The sequence below is a fragment of the Manis javanica genome, chromosome 1 (genome assembly GCF_040802235.1).
Source record: "Manis javanica isolate MJ-LG chromosome 1, MJ_LKY, whole genome shotgun sequence".
Classification (NCBI taxonomy): Eukaryota; Metazoa; Chordata; class Mammalia; order Pholidota; family Manidae; genus Manis; species Manis javanica.
This window is the reverse complement of record NC_133156.1, coordinates 77,144,044-77,159,043: the sequence shown is the minus strand read 5'-3', so window position 1 is coordinate 77,159,043 and position 15,000 is coordinate 77,144,044. Positions and strand designations below refer to the sequence as shown.

Here is a 15,000-nt window from a genome sequence, read left to right as displayed (position 1 = left end):
ACAGAAAGAATCAATGGAACCAGAAGCTGTTTCTTTGAGAAAATAAACAAAACAGATAAACCCTGAGCCAGAGGGTCTACACACATAAACAGATAAATCAATAAAAAAAGAGTCTCCACACATAAACAGAATCAGAAATGAGAAAGGAAAAATCACTATGGACACCACAGAAATACAAAGAATTATTAGAGAATACTATGAAAAATTATATGCTAGCAAACTGGATAACCTAGAAGAAATGGACAACTTTCTAGAAAAAGAAAACCTTCCAAGATGACCCAGGAAGAAACAGAAAATCTGAACAGACCAACTACCAGCAATGAAACTGAATTGGTAATCAAAACACTACCTAAGAACAAAAACCTGGACCAGATGGCTTCACCACTGAATTTTATCAAACATTTAGAGAAGATCTCATACTTATCCTCCTTAAAGTTTTCCAAAAGGTAAAAGAGGAGGGAATACTTCCACATTTATTCTGAGGCCAGGATCACTCTAATACCAAAACCAGGTGAAGACGCCACAAAAAAAGAAAATCACAGACCAACATCCTTGATGAACATAGATGCAAATATACTCAACAAAATGTTAGCAAACCAAATTCAAAAATACATCAAAAAGATCATCCTTCATGATCACATGGGATTTATTCCAGAGATGCAAGGATGGTACAATATTTGAAAATCCATAAACATAATCTACCACATCAACAAAAAGAAGGACAAATGTCATATGATCATCTCAATAGGTGCTGAAAAGTATTCGACAAAATTCAACATCCATTCATGATAAAAACTCTCAACACAATGGCTACAGAGGGCAAGTACCTTAACATAGTAAAGGCCATATATGACAAACTCACAGCAAACATCATACTTAACAGTGAGAAACTGAAAGCTTTTCCTTTAAGACCGGGAAGGATCGGGAAAGACAAGAATGCCCACTCTCCCCACTGTTACTCAACATAGGTGGTCCTAGCCATGGCAATCAGACAACACAAAGAAATAAAAGGCATCCAGATTGGTAAGGAAGAAGTTAAATTGTCACTGTTTGAAGATGATATGATGTTGCACATAAAAAACCCTAAAGTATCCACCCCATAACTACTAGAACTAATGACTGAATTCAGCAAAGTTGCAGGATACAAAATTAATACACAGAAATCTGTTACATTCCTATTAATGATCAACTATCAGAAAGAGAAATCAGGAAAATAACTCCATTTACAATTGCATAAAAAAGAATAAAAGACCTAGGAATAAACCTAACCAAGGAGGTGAAAGACCTATACCATGAAAACTATAAGACACTCATGAGAAAAATTAAAGAGGACAACAATAAATGGAAATACATCCCATGCTCATGGATAGGATGAATTAATATTGTGAAAATGGCCATTCTGCCTAAAGCAATCTACAGATTCAATGCAATCCTTATCAAAATACCAGCAGCATTTTTCAAAGAACTAGACAAATAGTTTTAAAATTCATATGGAACCACAAAAGACCCTGAATAGGGTAGGGGAAGGCAGTATAGCACAGAGAAGACAAGTAGTGACTCTATAGCATCTTACTACACTGATAGACAAAGTGATTGCAATGGGATGTGGAGGGGGGGATTCTTGATAATATGGGTGAATGTTGAAACTACAATGTGTTAATGTGAAACCTTTATAAGTTTGTATATCAATGATACCCTAATAAAAAAATAAATAAAGTAAGCTAGAGGAAGGAAATGTTTTTTCAAGTCTCAAACCTCCAAAAAGTTTTCTAATATATTCATTGAGAAAAAAAATCTATGTGTAAGTGAACCGGTGCTGTTCAAACCCATGTTGTTCAAGGGTGAACTGTATAGTTTTAGTAATGTAAGACACTTGACCTAAAGTCAAAAGAAAAGTTTGAATCCAAAATACACTGGCAAATTATCTCTCCAATGGATGATTACAATATTGGTTTATGTATCTGTGTTTTACTAAATATAGGAAACTTTCCAAATATATAGACTTGGCCTACCTATTATTATAGAATAATGCTTTATACATTAGTATGTCACCAGCACTTAGAAAAGTGCATAGCACCAAAAAGACCCTTAAATAAGTATTTTTTGAATCAATGAATCAATGAATAAATGATTAACAATATGACCTAGGTCTTAGGCTTATCTATAGAAAGTTAAATATAAAATAGATTTAAAAAAAATTAAACTATGTAATTAATTTGTGAAGATGGGTAGTATTAAAAAATCCTCAAACCCTCCAATTCACAGTAGACTAACATTACCCAAAGAATTTTAAAATCTTATGCAAAATTTTTTGTAAACAAAATTATTTATATGTAAAGTTTTGTGCTTAAATTTATTAGTTTCATTATGTTTCCCCATTTTTATATATCCTAAAACCAAAGAGTTGCCAGTGTCAACAAAGATCATCTGATCTAGTCCCAATATCATTTCACACCTAGGATTAATATTTCTTCATTTTGTCATGTTTTACATTAAAAACAAAAAAAATTTTTGAGAATTGGCATCTAGGAAAAAATCTTAAAACTTTTTTACTCTGAAATGGAAAAATGTTCAAAATTTCAAAAAAGTGTTCCTCAAAAAAGAGGAGGAGCAGTGTTATAAAATAGGAAGCACCAGAAATGATTTGGGACTGTGTAGAGGAAACAACATAGAAATAAAAGGGTTAAAAAAAATCAAGAAATGATTAAAGAGATGATCAATGTTTAGTACAACAAAAAGCACACTGGTTTACTTCAAATTAATAACTAAAAATATACCAATAAAATAAGAAAATGTAAAGGAAAGAGGAGTCCTTTATTTGCATCATTTAAAAAAACACACACAGTATCAGAATTTCTTTCCTTTACAGTGAAAAGTAGTACTTTAAAAAAACCATCATGCACAATGACATAAAGTATACTGATAGGCATTAAAATATCAACACATTGGGAGTTTAACACTTAAACTTTTACCACAGTTAAACTAAAATAAGTTTTCTTCTGAACTGAAAACTATTTCATTTGTGAATATTAAGATTTTGTAAAATTGGACTTACTGGAATAGAGATTTTTTTCAAATTACAATCCTTTTCCAGGAGCTCATATACATACTTTGTGATGATCTAGGTAAAGAAAGAAATAACACATTAAGATGCAATGCCATCCATTATCGAAATTCACATAAATTATTATGTTATTGCTCTAAATATCTCTATCTTGGAATGTTTCTGACCCATGTTTCATTAAGAAATAATTGACATACATCACTGTGTAAGTTTAAGGCATGTAGTGTGATGGTTTGATTTAAATATACTGTGAGATGATTACAATAGGTTAAGCAAACATTGATCTTCTCATATAGATACCAAAAAAAAAAAATTTTCTCCTTGTGATGGGAACTTAGGATTTACTCTCTTAAGTTTCCTACATACCTCACAGCGGTGTTGGCTGTAGTCATCATGGTGTGCATTACATCCTCATTCTTACTTGTCTTTTAACTGTTATGTTTTGATACTAAATTAAGAGAATTTTACTGAATACCTGTAATCATTTATTTTCTGCTGCTGTGTGAATAACCATGACCTTAATACTAAGAATTAGGGCCAGTAATACAAACTCAAAAAAATATGCAAGGTCTTTGTTTTTCAAAGCAATATTCTGAAAACATATTTTTTTTTCAGTGTTTTTAGAATTTGTCTCCCCTAGAATTTCCATACAGGTAGTATACCTAATATAGTACTGTCATGACTCTGAATCCAAACACCTCTTTTGCATTCACTGAATCACAAAGGGCAAGGTCAGAGGTAACATCCCAGTGAAGTCGGGCACCAGGTAGTATGACTGTTTGTGGCGGGCAGAAACATGGCTCCCCAAAGATGTCCACAATCTAAGTCCCACAGCCTGTTAAAATGTTATGTTACATGGTAAAAGGAACTTTGCAGATATGATTATGGTTTACGGACCCAAATATGGAGATTAGCCTGGATTATCCAACTGGGCCCAATCTAATCATACAAATCCTTCTAAGCGGAAGATTACAGAAGAACAGTGTGTCAAAAAGACAAAGTGAAAAGGCCTTGATTGGTCATTGCTGGTTTTGAAGATGGAGGAAGATGACAAGCCGAGAAGTGTGATGGTCTCTAAAGGGTGGGATAACCCTCAGTTTGCAGTCAGTAAAAAAGCAAGACCTCAGTTCTGAACTTGCAAGGAACTGAATTCTGCCAACAACTCAAACAGTAAATGGATTCTTCCTTAGAGCTTCCAGAAAGGAACACAGCCTGTCCACACCTTGACTTCAGTCTGCTGGCACTCATACTGGACCTCTGACTTAAAAAATTGTGACATGATATTTTTATGTTGCTTTAAGCCATTATATTTATATCAATTTATTACAGCAGCAACACTGTTTCCAAAAAGGAAAGCAGAGTGAGGAGAGAGATGAGAAAAAGCAATGATTTAATGATTTAATAGGTTTTAATGATCATTTTAAGGTGTGTTTCTCCCTCAAAAATGTTTTTAATCATGTATGCACAGTATCTCAGAGAGCAATTTTATCACCAACAATATAATTAAAAGTCAAATTTTATTAGCAAAAGTAGATGATTTTTTTTAGAAAATTAAGATGTCAGTTGCTTTGCTGCTGTAATCTGTAATCTAAAATAGATTCTTTATCTAACTTTCTTTAAGGAGTTCAAATTTCTTTCTTCTATGTGTATGTATTCATTCATTTTAGAAATAGTACTTTAAACATACACTAAAACAGCTTTATCTTGGCTAGTTATGGTAATTCTGAAGGCTATGATAGTACACTAGAACTAAGCAATCACTTGCAAGTTTCTAACTGAATAGTATACCTGTATCTTAATGTGGTAGTTAAAAGTATGTTCATTATGCCTTCAGCAGAAGCAAAGTACATTGGTATTGTGGACCTGAAATAGGCTAAAAATATGTAGAATCAGACTAAAAACATATATGAAGATATTAATGGCCTACCACTTCAAGAGAAATGACTTACCTAAATGAAATTAGCTAAAATCAGAGTCTTATAATTTCTGCAAATTTCTATCTATAAAGTTATAAAATATCCTTATATTTAAAGTAACAATAAAACCAATCAAACTTAACTCAAACAAAAATGAATTCCACCAGTATGCAAAATATTTAGAAGACACAATTTGAGAATTAAAAAATCAAACTATTTTGGCAGTTCATACCTTAAAGTCAGTATGAAATACAACATAGCCATTCATTCTCAATTTTTCATACTACAGGATAATACAAAACAATTAAAAAACTGCTTATATTTGGCTTTGAAATACATTATAGGGCAAGTGTCTGTTTTGGATTTCATAATTTCAAACCTAATAATAAAACCATACATCAAGTAGAGTTAGAGAAACAGTACCGAACTTGCCCTATTTGCCTTGTTCTCCAATTCGTAACTGCAGAAGAAAAGTAACCGAAGACTAAACCATCTCTCTCTTAGGCAGTCTCTCTGCCTGTGTGTTCTCTTCAGCCCCAGTCATCCTCCAAGAGATAAATCATATGTAAATTCTTGCAAGTAACTTTTTCTGCCTCACCCCAACCCTCCAAGGTAGAGAAATGTCCCACCTCTATGCTTCTCTGGACATGACTGAATATCATTATCTAACATACAATCTTGACACCATTTACCCTTCTGTTACCTGACTAGCCTTTGAATACTACAATTTTGAGTATCCTACCTTTACTCTTTCTTATGTCCACACAGGATAGTGTGGGGGCACATTAAATGTACTTCAAAATGGCACATAAATTCTCCTCACTATTCATCCTGTCTACATCTTCTGAGGGAGGAAAGATGTTTCAGGGTTTTAAAAATCTTTCCTAGTTGCTGAAATCAGGCTTAGAAAAAGAAAGTATCAGGATTCATTGCTTTCCACCTTGCACAGGATTACAGTCTGCTCAGAAAAATCAACAAATGAAAAGATAATTTCAACATGAGATAAAAAAACTCCACCCAAATGTCATCCGCTCAAATATTCACTGCAAACAAATACCCACTGAAACAATGTTTCCAATGAAGTTCATACATTGAAAAGACTTAAGCTAAAGCATGCTCTAAAGTGAAATCTTCATTCTAATAAGAAACACAGGAACTTGTATCTGTTTCTAATCTCACACATAAAGTACCTGGAAATAGTCACTTCCATTCTCATGAAAAAAAGAAGAGCTGAACAAACCAAAAATCAACAACTCTTCTTAGATCTGTCAGAGAATTGAGATCAGAGGGCAAACTGCAATTCTGAAAACTAGAGAGACAAACAGGCAGATCCAGAGACTCAGGGCTTATTGGGAGCAAAAGCCCAGGTACAGAAGCTATTGGTTGAAGCCAGTACACCTTAAACTGTAAATGATAAATTGTTGAGGCTCAGTACAGACTAGCTTAAAAATTAATAACTGGTAGGGACTCAGCCTTAAAGGTGGATTCCCCATACTTTTGTGAGATTTACTTCTATAATCTCCACTAGTTTCTCACTGTGAAGACCAGAGAAAATCCCCTCCTGCTTACAGGGTGGAAAGGGGAAAACTAAAAATATTCCAGAACACTGTTCTCAATATGGCCTGCCCACAAAAGAAACTATTTTACCAGAGACTAACTGACATGAATTCAGGCTCACTAAAAGACTGAGACCTAATCATTGGGCCATAGGACATTTCCTCCCACCCTTACCCACCTTAACGCCACTTCAATAGGGTTCCCATATAAAGTTACAGAGAATTACAGCTAGAAATCCTACCTAAATAGAAGGACTACACCTCATTTAAAGTCTCTAGGAAAACTCAACGACAGCAGGGAAGACAAAAACAAGGACATTAGAGGATATTTAAACCTTGGACCTCAGAGCTACAGCAAATAGTAAACTCAGCCTAATTAATAGCAGATAAACCTTAAAACCTCACACTAATAACCTATCTGTCAAAATTTCTTTTACCCAATACATCGTGTCCAGCTTTCAACAAAAAAATTACCAGGCATACTAAAGGCAAAAGGATAAGGGGAATGAGCTAAAAAGACAAATCAGGCATCAGGAAAAGATTCAGATATGTCAGAGAATTTGGAATTATCACACTTTGAATTTAAAACAATTCTAAGTAATATGCTAAAGAATTTTTTGCAAAAAGTGGACAACAAACAAGAACAGATTAGTAATGTAAGCAGAGAGGTGAAAGCTCTAAGAGAGACTCAAAAGGAAATATTACATCCAAAACACAACAAAAATGAAAAACGTCTTTGATGGGCTGACTCATCAGTATACTGGACATGGCCAAGGAAAGAATGAAAGAGTTTCAATATATGTCAATAGATGCTTCCAAAACAAAAATGCAAAGAGAAAAAAAGAATGAAAAGATGGAATAGCAGGTCCAAGAATTGCTAAGACAATTACAACAGGTTTAACACAGGCATAATGGGAATACTAGCAGCAGAAAGAGAAAGGAACAGAAGAACTATTTGAGGTAAAAATGGCTGAGAATTTCCCAAAACTAATGATATACAAAAACCCCAGATCCAGGTAGTACAGAGAACTCTAAGCAAAATAAATACCAATACTACAACTACCTACATTATATTAAAACTGCACAAAACCAAAGACAAAGAGAAAATCTGGAAAGAAGCCAGACCAGGGGCAGGGGAGATTTTGGTTAAGAGGGGATGAAGGGGACAACACTACAAGGAAAAATTATAAAGACACCATACAAGCAAGAAAAGAGTGGGCTGAAATATTCAAAGAATTGAAAGAAAAAAACCCCACGAATCTACAATTCTGTATCCAGTGAAACAATCCTTCTAAAGTGAAAGAGAAATAAAGACTATCTGAGGCAAGCAAAAATGGAATTTTCTTTTTTTTTTTAAGTAGATCTTCCTTGCAAGAAATGTTAAAAGAAATTATTCAGAGAGAAGGAAAATTATATGGGTCAGAAATCTAGATGTATATACAGAAAGAAAGAGTACTACAGAAGAAATAAAGATAAAATACTTTCATTTTTGTTATTCTTAATTGATCTAACAGATGATAGTTTGTTCAAAATAATAGCAACAATGTATTTGGTGATTATAGCTTATAGGAAAGTAAAATGCATGACATCAAAGTTAATGACATACTTGGTAATAAAAAGTGCTTATACTGCCTATATAGCAGAATAGTGTTATCTGAAATACTGGAAAGAAAAATGACTACAGCTAATAATTTTCCTGGATTTCTTTTGATTCTTAAGAATAGCCATACAGATAAAATTAAATGAATCCACCATCAGGGAGATAGGGAAGTAACTCTGAGATTATATATTCATGAAATAGATCCCTTGGCTACCAACAGAATAATGCCCTCTAAGAAACTAGGGATTAACTATATTGTTTTGTAGCTCAGAGTTTCCATATGTAGAGATTAAAGAAAATTTTAACAAAGAGAGCAGAGGTGATCAAAGAAATAGACTATAGAAAGAAAGAAAATGAAATGTGATAAAGATGAATTCTCAACAGAGTACTTCCAACAGAAGGGGTATGTTTACCCTGTGATAAATTCACTCTTGACATTTACTGAGCAATTATTGTGTGCTTATCATGTACCTCATTCATATCAGCACTACTTCTGGTCTTTAATTAAGAAGCCAACAATAATACCCTTTATTCCTGCAAAAGCCACTAAAATTATTCTGGTAGTTTATAATTTAGCAGGGTGGGAAGTGACACCAAGAAGCCTCTTCACAGGTACTTCAAACCCTTTTGAGACTGGATTTGAGAAATAAAATGGGATATATGACAAGATAAATGACTGCATAGATGAAAGAGAATTACCATAAGTATTTTAATTAAATAAAAATATAAGGTTCCTTTCTACTAGATTGTCATTAAGCTTCCATTCTTTCATACTCTGTGAAGAAAATCCCCTCATTAGGAACAAACTAAATTTGGCCTGATTCACTCACAGTAATTATTTTTATTTCACCAATTTATTAATTATATAACACAAAAGTTTCCTTATTGATCCCTTAGGAGAGTTAAGAACTTCAGCCCAAAATACAAAACACGAATATACATAAATCATCAGTCATATCCATCCCTAGAGAGGACACCTAAATGCTAAGAGTGTCCTGATTTGGGGTTATGTAAGAGTGGATGAACTGAACAACAAAAAGAACAACTCTGAGAGGTTTAACTATATCTGCATACTGAAATTAAAGAAAATCTCTGAAAACAGACTCAAAAGACTACCTACTTGAGTTAATAAACTATGAACTAATTCAGTACTAAGTCAGTTCAGCAGTAAACTGAATGAAATATAATACAGTAAAGCAACAGTTTGCTTTTAGTTCTCCTCTGCTTAAAATAATTATGTATGTGATGTTTACACTAAATAAATACTCACAGAACAGCTGAATATGGTTTCATTTTACCTGCACATCTCCTTTTAACTTTGTTCATTTGCTTAGGAAGCTCGGTTTCACAAATAAGCCAAGAGGAGTCAGCATGAGCATTCTGACTTGCAAATATATCACAAAAGTAAAGTTTGATATTATGAGGCTTTACTACATTGGAATTTTAATAATATTTTGGAATATATAGACTTTGCTTTTAACACAATCTTTACTAAGATAATATTTATTCTGTTACTCCATTCCATCTTGTTTATTGGTAAAAATAACATTTCAAAACCTCCATGGCTTTTAAGAAACCAATTTAACTCATTTCATCCTTAAAGTACAATTGGTAGGTGATTTTAACTCTGAGCAATGCTCAGATTTAGAGTATATTTATCACCAAACAGTATGTGGGGAACATTCCCACAGTAAACTTTACCTTCAGGACTGAGCTGTTATAGTACAACAGAATCAGATTTAATATTATACCAGCAGGAGAATGTACTACTTCTGTAAGTATTAGAAGTTAGTAGGTAGATGAGATTAATATATTGTATTTAATATTACAGATTATTTTTAAACAAAATGGAAATATTTAAATTATTCTAGATTAACATAAATAGTAAATGTTAATCCTCAAATATTAAATAACTACTCCTGGAAAATAACTGCACACATAATTAGGTTTTACTTTCTACTTTACCCTCCTCATATTTTAAATAAGGATTTTACAAACTACATACAAAAATATTTTTTTAAAATTTATGCTGACCATCTTTTAACTGGCAACTTTAATCTATTTAATTCATCATGATTACCAAATTTGGATTTTCATTTTCATTTTACTTTGTAGCATCTCTTTACCATGATTTATATATGATTTTTTCTTTCTTTCCCCATCTTTTAATAGGTTAGGTTTTATTTATTCTTATCCCCCTGGTATAAAAGTTATAAATTTTAGTTCTATTCTTGTGACATCTTTATATATAGTTTCAACTTGAGTATTTGGCATACCAAAGTCTAAAATTAATGAATTTTCTTCTCCTTTTGAATAGTGCAGACTTGGGAGTTTTAAGTCATTTTTTAAAACTCAGCTTGCATATTATTTGTATGAAGTATATTTTATTCCCCTTGTTTTGGTCTCTTTTCTTATTTGATGACTTATTGTTGTTGCTTTATACAGGAGTCTGTTTTGATTTCTTACATGTTTTTCAATCCCTTTGCTCTGCATTCCTTTTTTGTTACATCTCTTACTCTCATTACTGCAGTTTTCTTCTTCATTAGTGCTTTGGGGGGAAAAAACACTAAATCTTTTATCTCAAAATACCTCTACTGGACCTACTTTTAAATGACAGCATTACTTGGGCATACAATTCTAGATTAATAGTTATTTTCTCCAGTATTTTCTGGATTCCCATAGTTGTCTTTAAAACTTCCATTATTAGTCTAACTGATGTTATAGGCAATCAGGCTTTAGTCTTTGGTTTCTTTTATAATCTTCCCTATTTTTTTTATCTTACTGCAAATTCACTATAATATCTAGGTGTAGATTTGGTCTTACTAATACTCCTGAGGACTCAATAAACTTCCTGAATATTTCAACAATTCATAATAACTCACATGTTATTTCTTCAAATATTTCCTCACTCTTATTCTCATTGTCTAGAACTCCTATTAGACGTATGTTGGACATTCTTGTTTTACTCTCCCTCTTACAAGCCCTCTTTTGTATTTCCATTCCTTTTTATCTCTCAGGGCTACATAATGAGTAATTTACTTAGTTCTACCATCTAGGAATCTACTTTGCACTTCAGCTGTATCTAATCTACTGAACTAGTCCATTGAATCTTTAACTTTATTGACTATATTTTGATTTCTATACATCTAAATTGGTATTATTGAAAATACACTTTCTTTTTTATCTTGTTCTAATCATTTTGTATATGTTACTTTTCTCTTTTTATGATTTTAACCATTTTAAATGATACTTATATTAAGGTCTCTAAATATTAGTTCTGTTATTTAAGGTTCTTGTACCTCTGGCTCTGCAATTATAGCCATCCTTTAAAAAAATCAGCTCACAGGATACCACCTTCAGGAAACCTTCCCCCTAAAAATATTTACTTTTTTTCTGATTCCTTTATGAACAAAAGCATATTCAGCAAATAATTATTTACTGGCTTTTACTGTTCTGCTTATTATAGCTCTCTTAGTTTTATTTCCTCTACTTGATGTACATTCCATGAGAATAAAGACCATGGTTTGTACTTGATTACACTTCAAAGAAAAGCAAGTGGAATATGGTGCTCCACAAATTTTTGTTGGTTTTACCTTTTTCTAATTGTTTATTATCAGACTAATTAGAAAAGCAGAAACAAGCCTAAGAGAGAACCATGTAACTCAGCTGATTATCCACTGACCTTCCCAATTCTTTCTGGAGATTTTTCAATCCCATAAATTTCAGACTAAAATATTTAATATTGAATAATAAATAATATTTAATACAATATACATGATATTCTCAGACTTTAAAGTAAAAGAGTGGCTAATATAAACAGTCTATAGTTAAATATGGAGCATTTTACAATTTTATTTAGTATTTAAATGCAAAATATTGCAGCTAAAATTTAGCATGCCTGATTCCAAAGCTAGTTTATCTTATTATGAGGGTGAACTTCATACTAAATAATCTGAATGTGTAGTACTTTGTCAGAAACATTTAATTAAATACTACAGTCCCCTCAGTACACCATTCTTAAAGCCCTTTCAGGGTCAACTCCTTCTTATTTGCTATCTTTACATCTCTAGATATATAGAACAAAACACCTAGTCTCTTTATGTTGCATACAGTGGTAATTCAGCATCAGTTTCATGTTAGTAGCCAAGGAAAGAATAGAAGAGTCTTGGCCAACTAAAAACGTCTAATGATGGCCATCTCCCTTCAGTTTTTCAGGTTGTGATATATAGAAATGCAGTAAGAACTGAGTAGAAAGAAATTGAGAACAGTTTCCCTCCTCTTTAAAGTCTCATTATTTTGCTTCAGGATTTCATCTGAGCTTTGATTAATTAAAAATGTCTTGAGTTGGTACCAGTATAAACTTATATATTTTTATTATCTATTGTCTCCATGTAGGTAGGTAAGGTAGATATATATATATATCTACTTAAATGTATACACACTTATGTACAAACACACATTTATACATCTGTATCTTATTTCCATATTTACTTATTTACAGAGAATAAAAAATATGAATACATATCCATGTGTACACACAGACACACATGCATGTTTAGTGACAGTCTAGAAGCAATATAACCACCATCAATGAACAACCTGTGAGTCTGTGTGTGTGTGTATAATACATTAAAATTTTTTCCAATAAAACTAACAGAGCTCATTGGAGAAAGGCTGATTCAGGGTTTTTACATGCCATTCTTCATTAGAAGGAACCCAGGATCCTAGGAGAAAGCTGATCAGGCTGGAACACAGGAAGTGCAAGACAAGTCTGAAGAAACGTTTTGTTTTATTTTGCTTTTCACCAAAAAAAACCCCATGAAAATACAAAAAGAGTGATGGATAAACACCAACAAAAATAAATGATGAGGATCCCTCTGGCCAAACCTGGGATATGGATTATACAGCCATTGAACAAAATAAGAATCTATGAGTCCGTAATGATATGACTAAATGAATAAGTAAATTAAAAAGAGGAAAGTTCTTTCTCAAGTAGAATGCCAACTAATACATATAGAAGAAATGATGGAGTTAGAAAATCATCAATGGATGGTAAAATTAATAGGTGGTAGTTTCATAAAGAACACAGTCTCGAGTATTTTCCCCAAAAGTACTTATTAATTACAGACAGAAAAATAACAGTAACATATGCCATGACCTGGTAGGTATGACTGATATTGGAACAAACCAAAAGCATGTACTCTTTTTTAAATTGAAGTATAGTTTACATATTATATTTGTTTCAGGTGACAGCACAGTGATTCCAATTTATATACATTATAAAATCATCACGATGATACATCATGCACTCTTGCTATCATGCACTGAAAACAAAAAAATCACATCTAAGTTATTTCTGTCAAAAATGCAAACCTGAATCTTCATGATAATACCTATAACAAAATCAAACTGAGGGTCATTCTACAAATGTCTTCTACCCCTCAAAAAATATCAATGTCAAGAAAGATAAAGAAAGACTAAACAATAGTTGCAGAGTAAAGAAGAATAAAGAGGCATGACACCTAAATGCAATGTGCAAGCATGGATTTTATCCTGGACTTGAGGAATATTAGCTATTAAGTACACTATGTGACAATAGAAAATTTTAAGCATGGCTTACAGATTGATAATACTGTATCAATATAAAATTCCCTGATTTTTTAAACTCTATTGCAGGTATCAAGAGAATGTTCTTGTTCTTAGAAAAAATACATACAAATGTATTAGTGGTAAAAGAGCATGAGATTTACAACTTACTTTAAATGGTTCAGAAAAAAATTATATAAATAATATATAATATACATGGTTCCTGGTAATCACAAAACTTTTCTGTAAATGTGAAATTACATCAATACAAAAAGTTATTTTAAAATTTCTCAAGCAGTTCATATTTCTAGTTCAGGTACTACTGACTCTGCATCTATTTTCACAAATATTTCAATTAAAATGTGCAGATGATAAATAGGGTAACAAGTTTGCTTTCATCAAAACATTTTAATTTCTTGAAATGTTACAACAAGACCCCAACTACAGGATAATTTTCATCCATTACTGCTTGTCAAAATCAAGGAATCACTGGAGTAAGCCCTATACTTAACTATGTTTGTGACTATAGTCATCCCCCACTTAAACATTTCTTTACTTCCCCAATTTTTCTTTATTTCCCCAAAACTCAACTTAAATGCCACCTCCTACTTAGAGTTTTCACTGACTCTGCCAATAAGCTCTGTTTATTTCTTATGACATTTAGCATCTGGCATGATTATCTCACATTCTCATTTGCCCACTGAGGTGGGCACCTGAAAAACAAGAATTATATCCTACTTTACTGCAGCATCAACCACACTGTAGATGCACAATATATGAACAGTGAATGAATGGAAATGGACTGGTAGTGCTTGCAAACGTGGCATTTCAGTTCATCAAGAACTATAAGTAATACACTTAAAAGAAAAACAATATTTTTAAAATTACTTTTTATGTTGGAAATAAATTCACAAGATTCAAAAATGCAAACAACACAATATATATATTGAAAGGTTTCACTTTCATCTCTGTCTCCCATTGTGCTCCCTCTCTCTCTGCCCCCTATAGGTAATCTATTCATTTCTTATGCATCCTTCCAGTGTTTCTTAGTGCCAATATAAGCAAATAAAAATGTATTTTTATTTCCACCTCTTTCTTAAAAAAAGATAGTATAGTACAGACAGTGTTGTACAATGTATTCTCCCCTCTTTTTTATAGCAGAGTAAATTCACTGTTACTTTATCATCTCAAAAATTATCCTGATGATTTACACTCTCAGTATTAGAGATCTTCTTTATTCATTTTTTATTGAAGTACATTGATATACAATCTGTTTTT

The 15,000-nt window shown here is 32.3% G+C and overlaps 1 protein-coding gene across 21 annotated transcripts in view; it reads right to left on the bottom strand.

Annotated features, from left to right (window-relative positions):
• ARB2A (ARB2 cotranscriptional regulator A) overlaps nucleotides 1–15,000 on the bottom strand; it is a 465,105-nt gene that overhangs the window by 303,528 nt on the left and 146,577 nt on the right. For all 21 annotated transcript variants that reach the window (XM_073234034.1, XM_073234024.1, XM_073233975.1 and 18 more), the window contains one exon: nucleotides 3,056–3,121. In XM_073234034.1, the coding sequence (XP_073090135.1) occupies nucleotides 3,056–3,121 (66 nt within the window). The remainder of the gene's footprint in view (nucleotides 1–3,055; nucleotides 3,122–15,000) is intronic.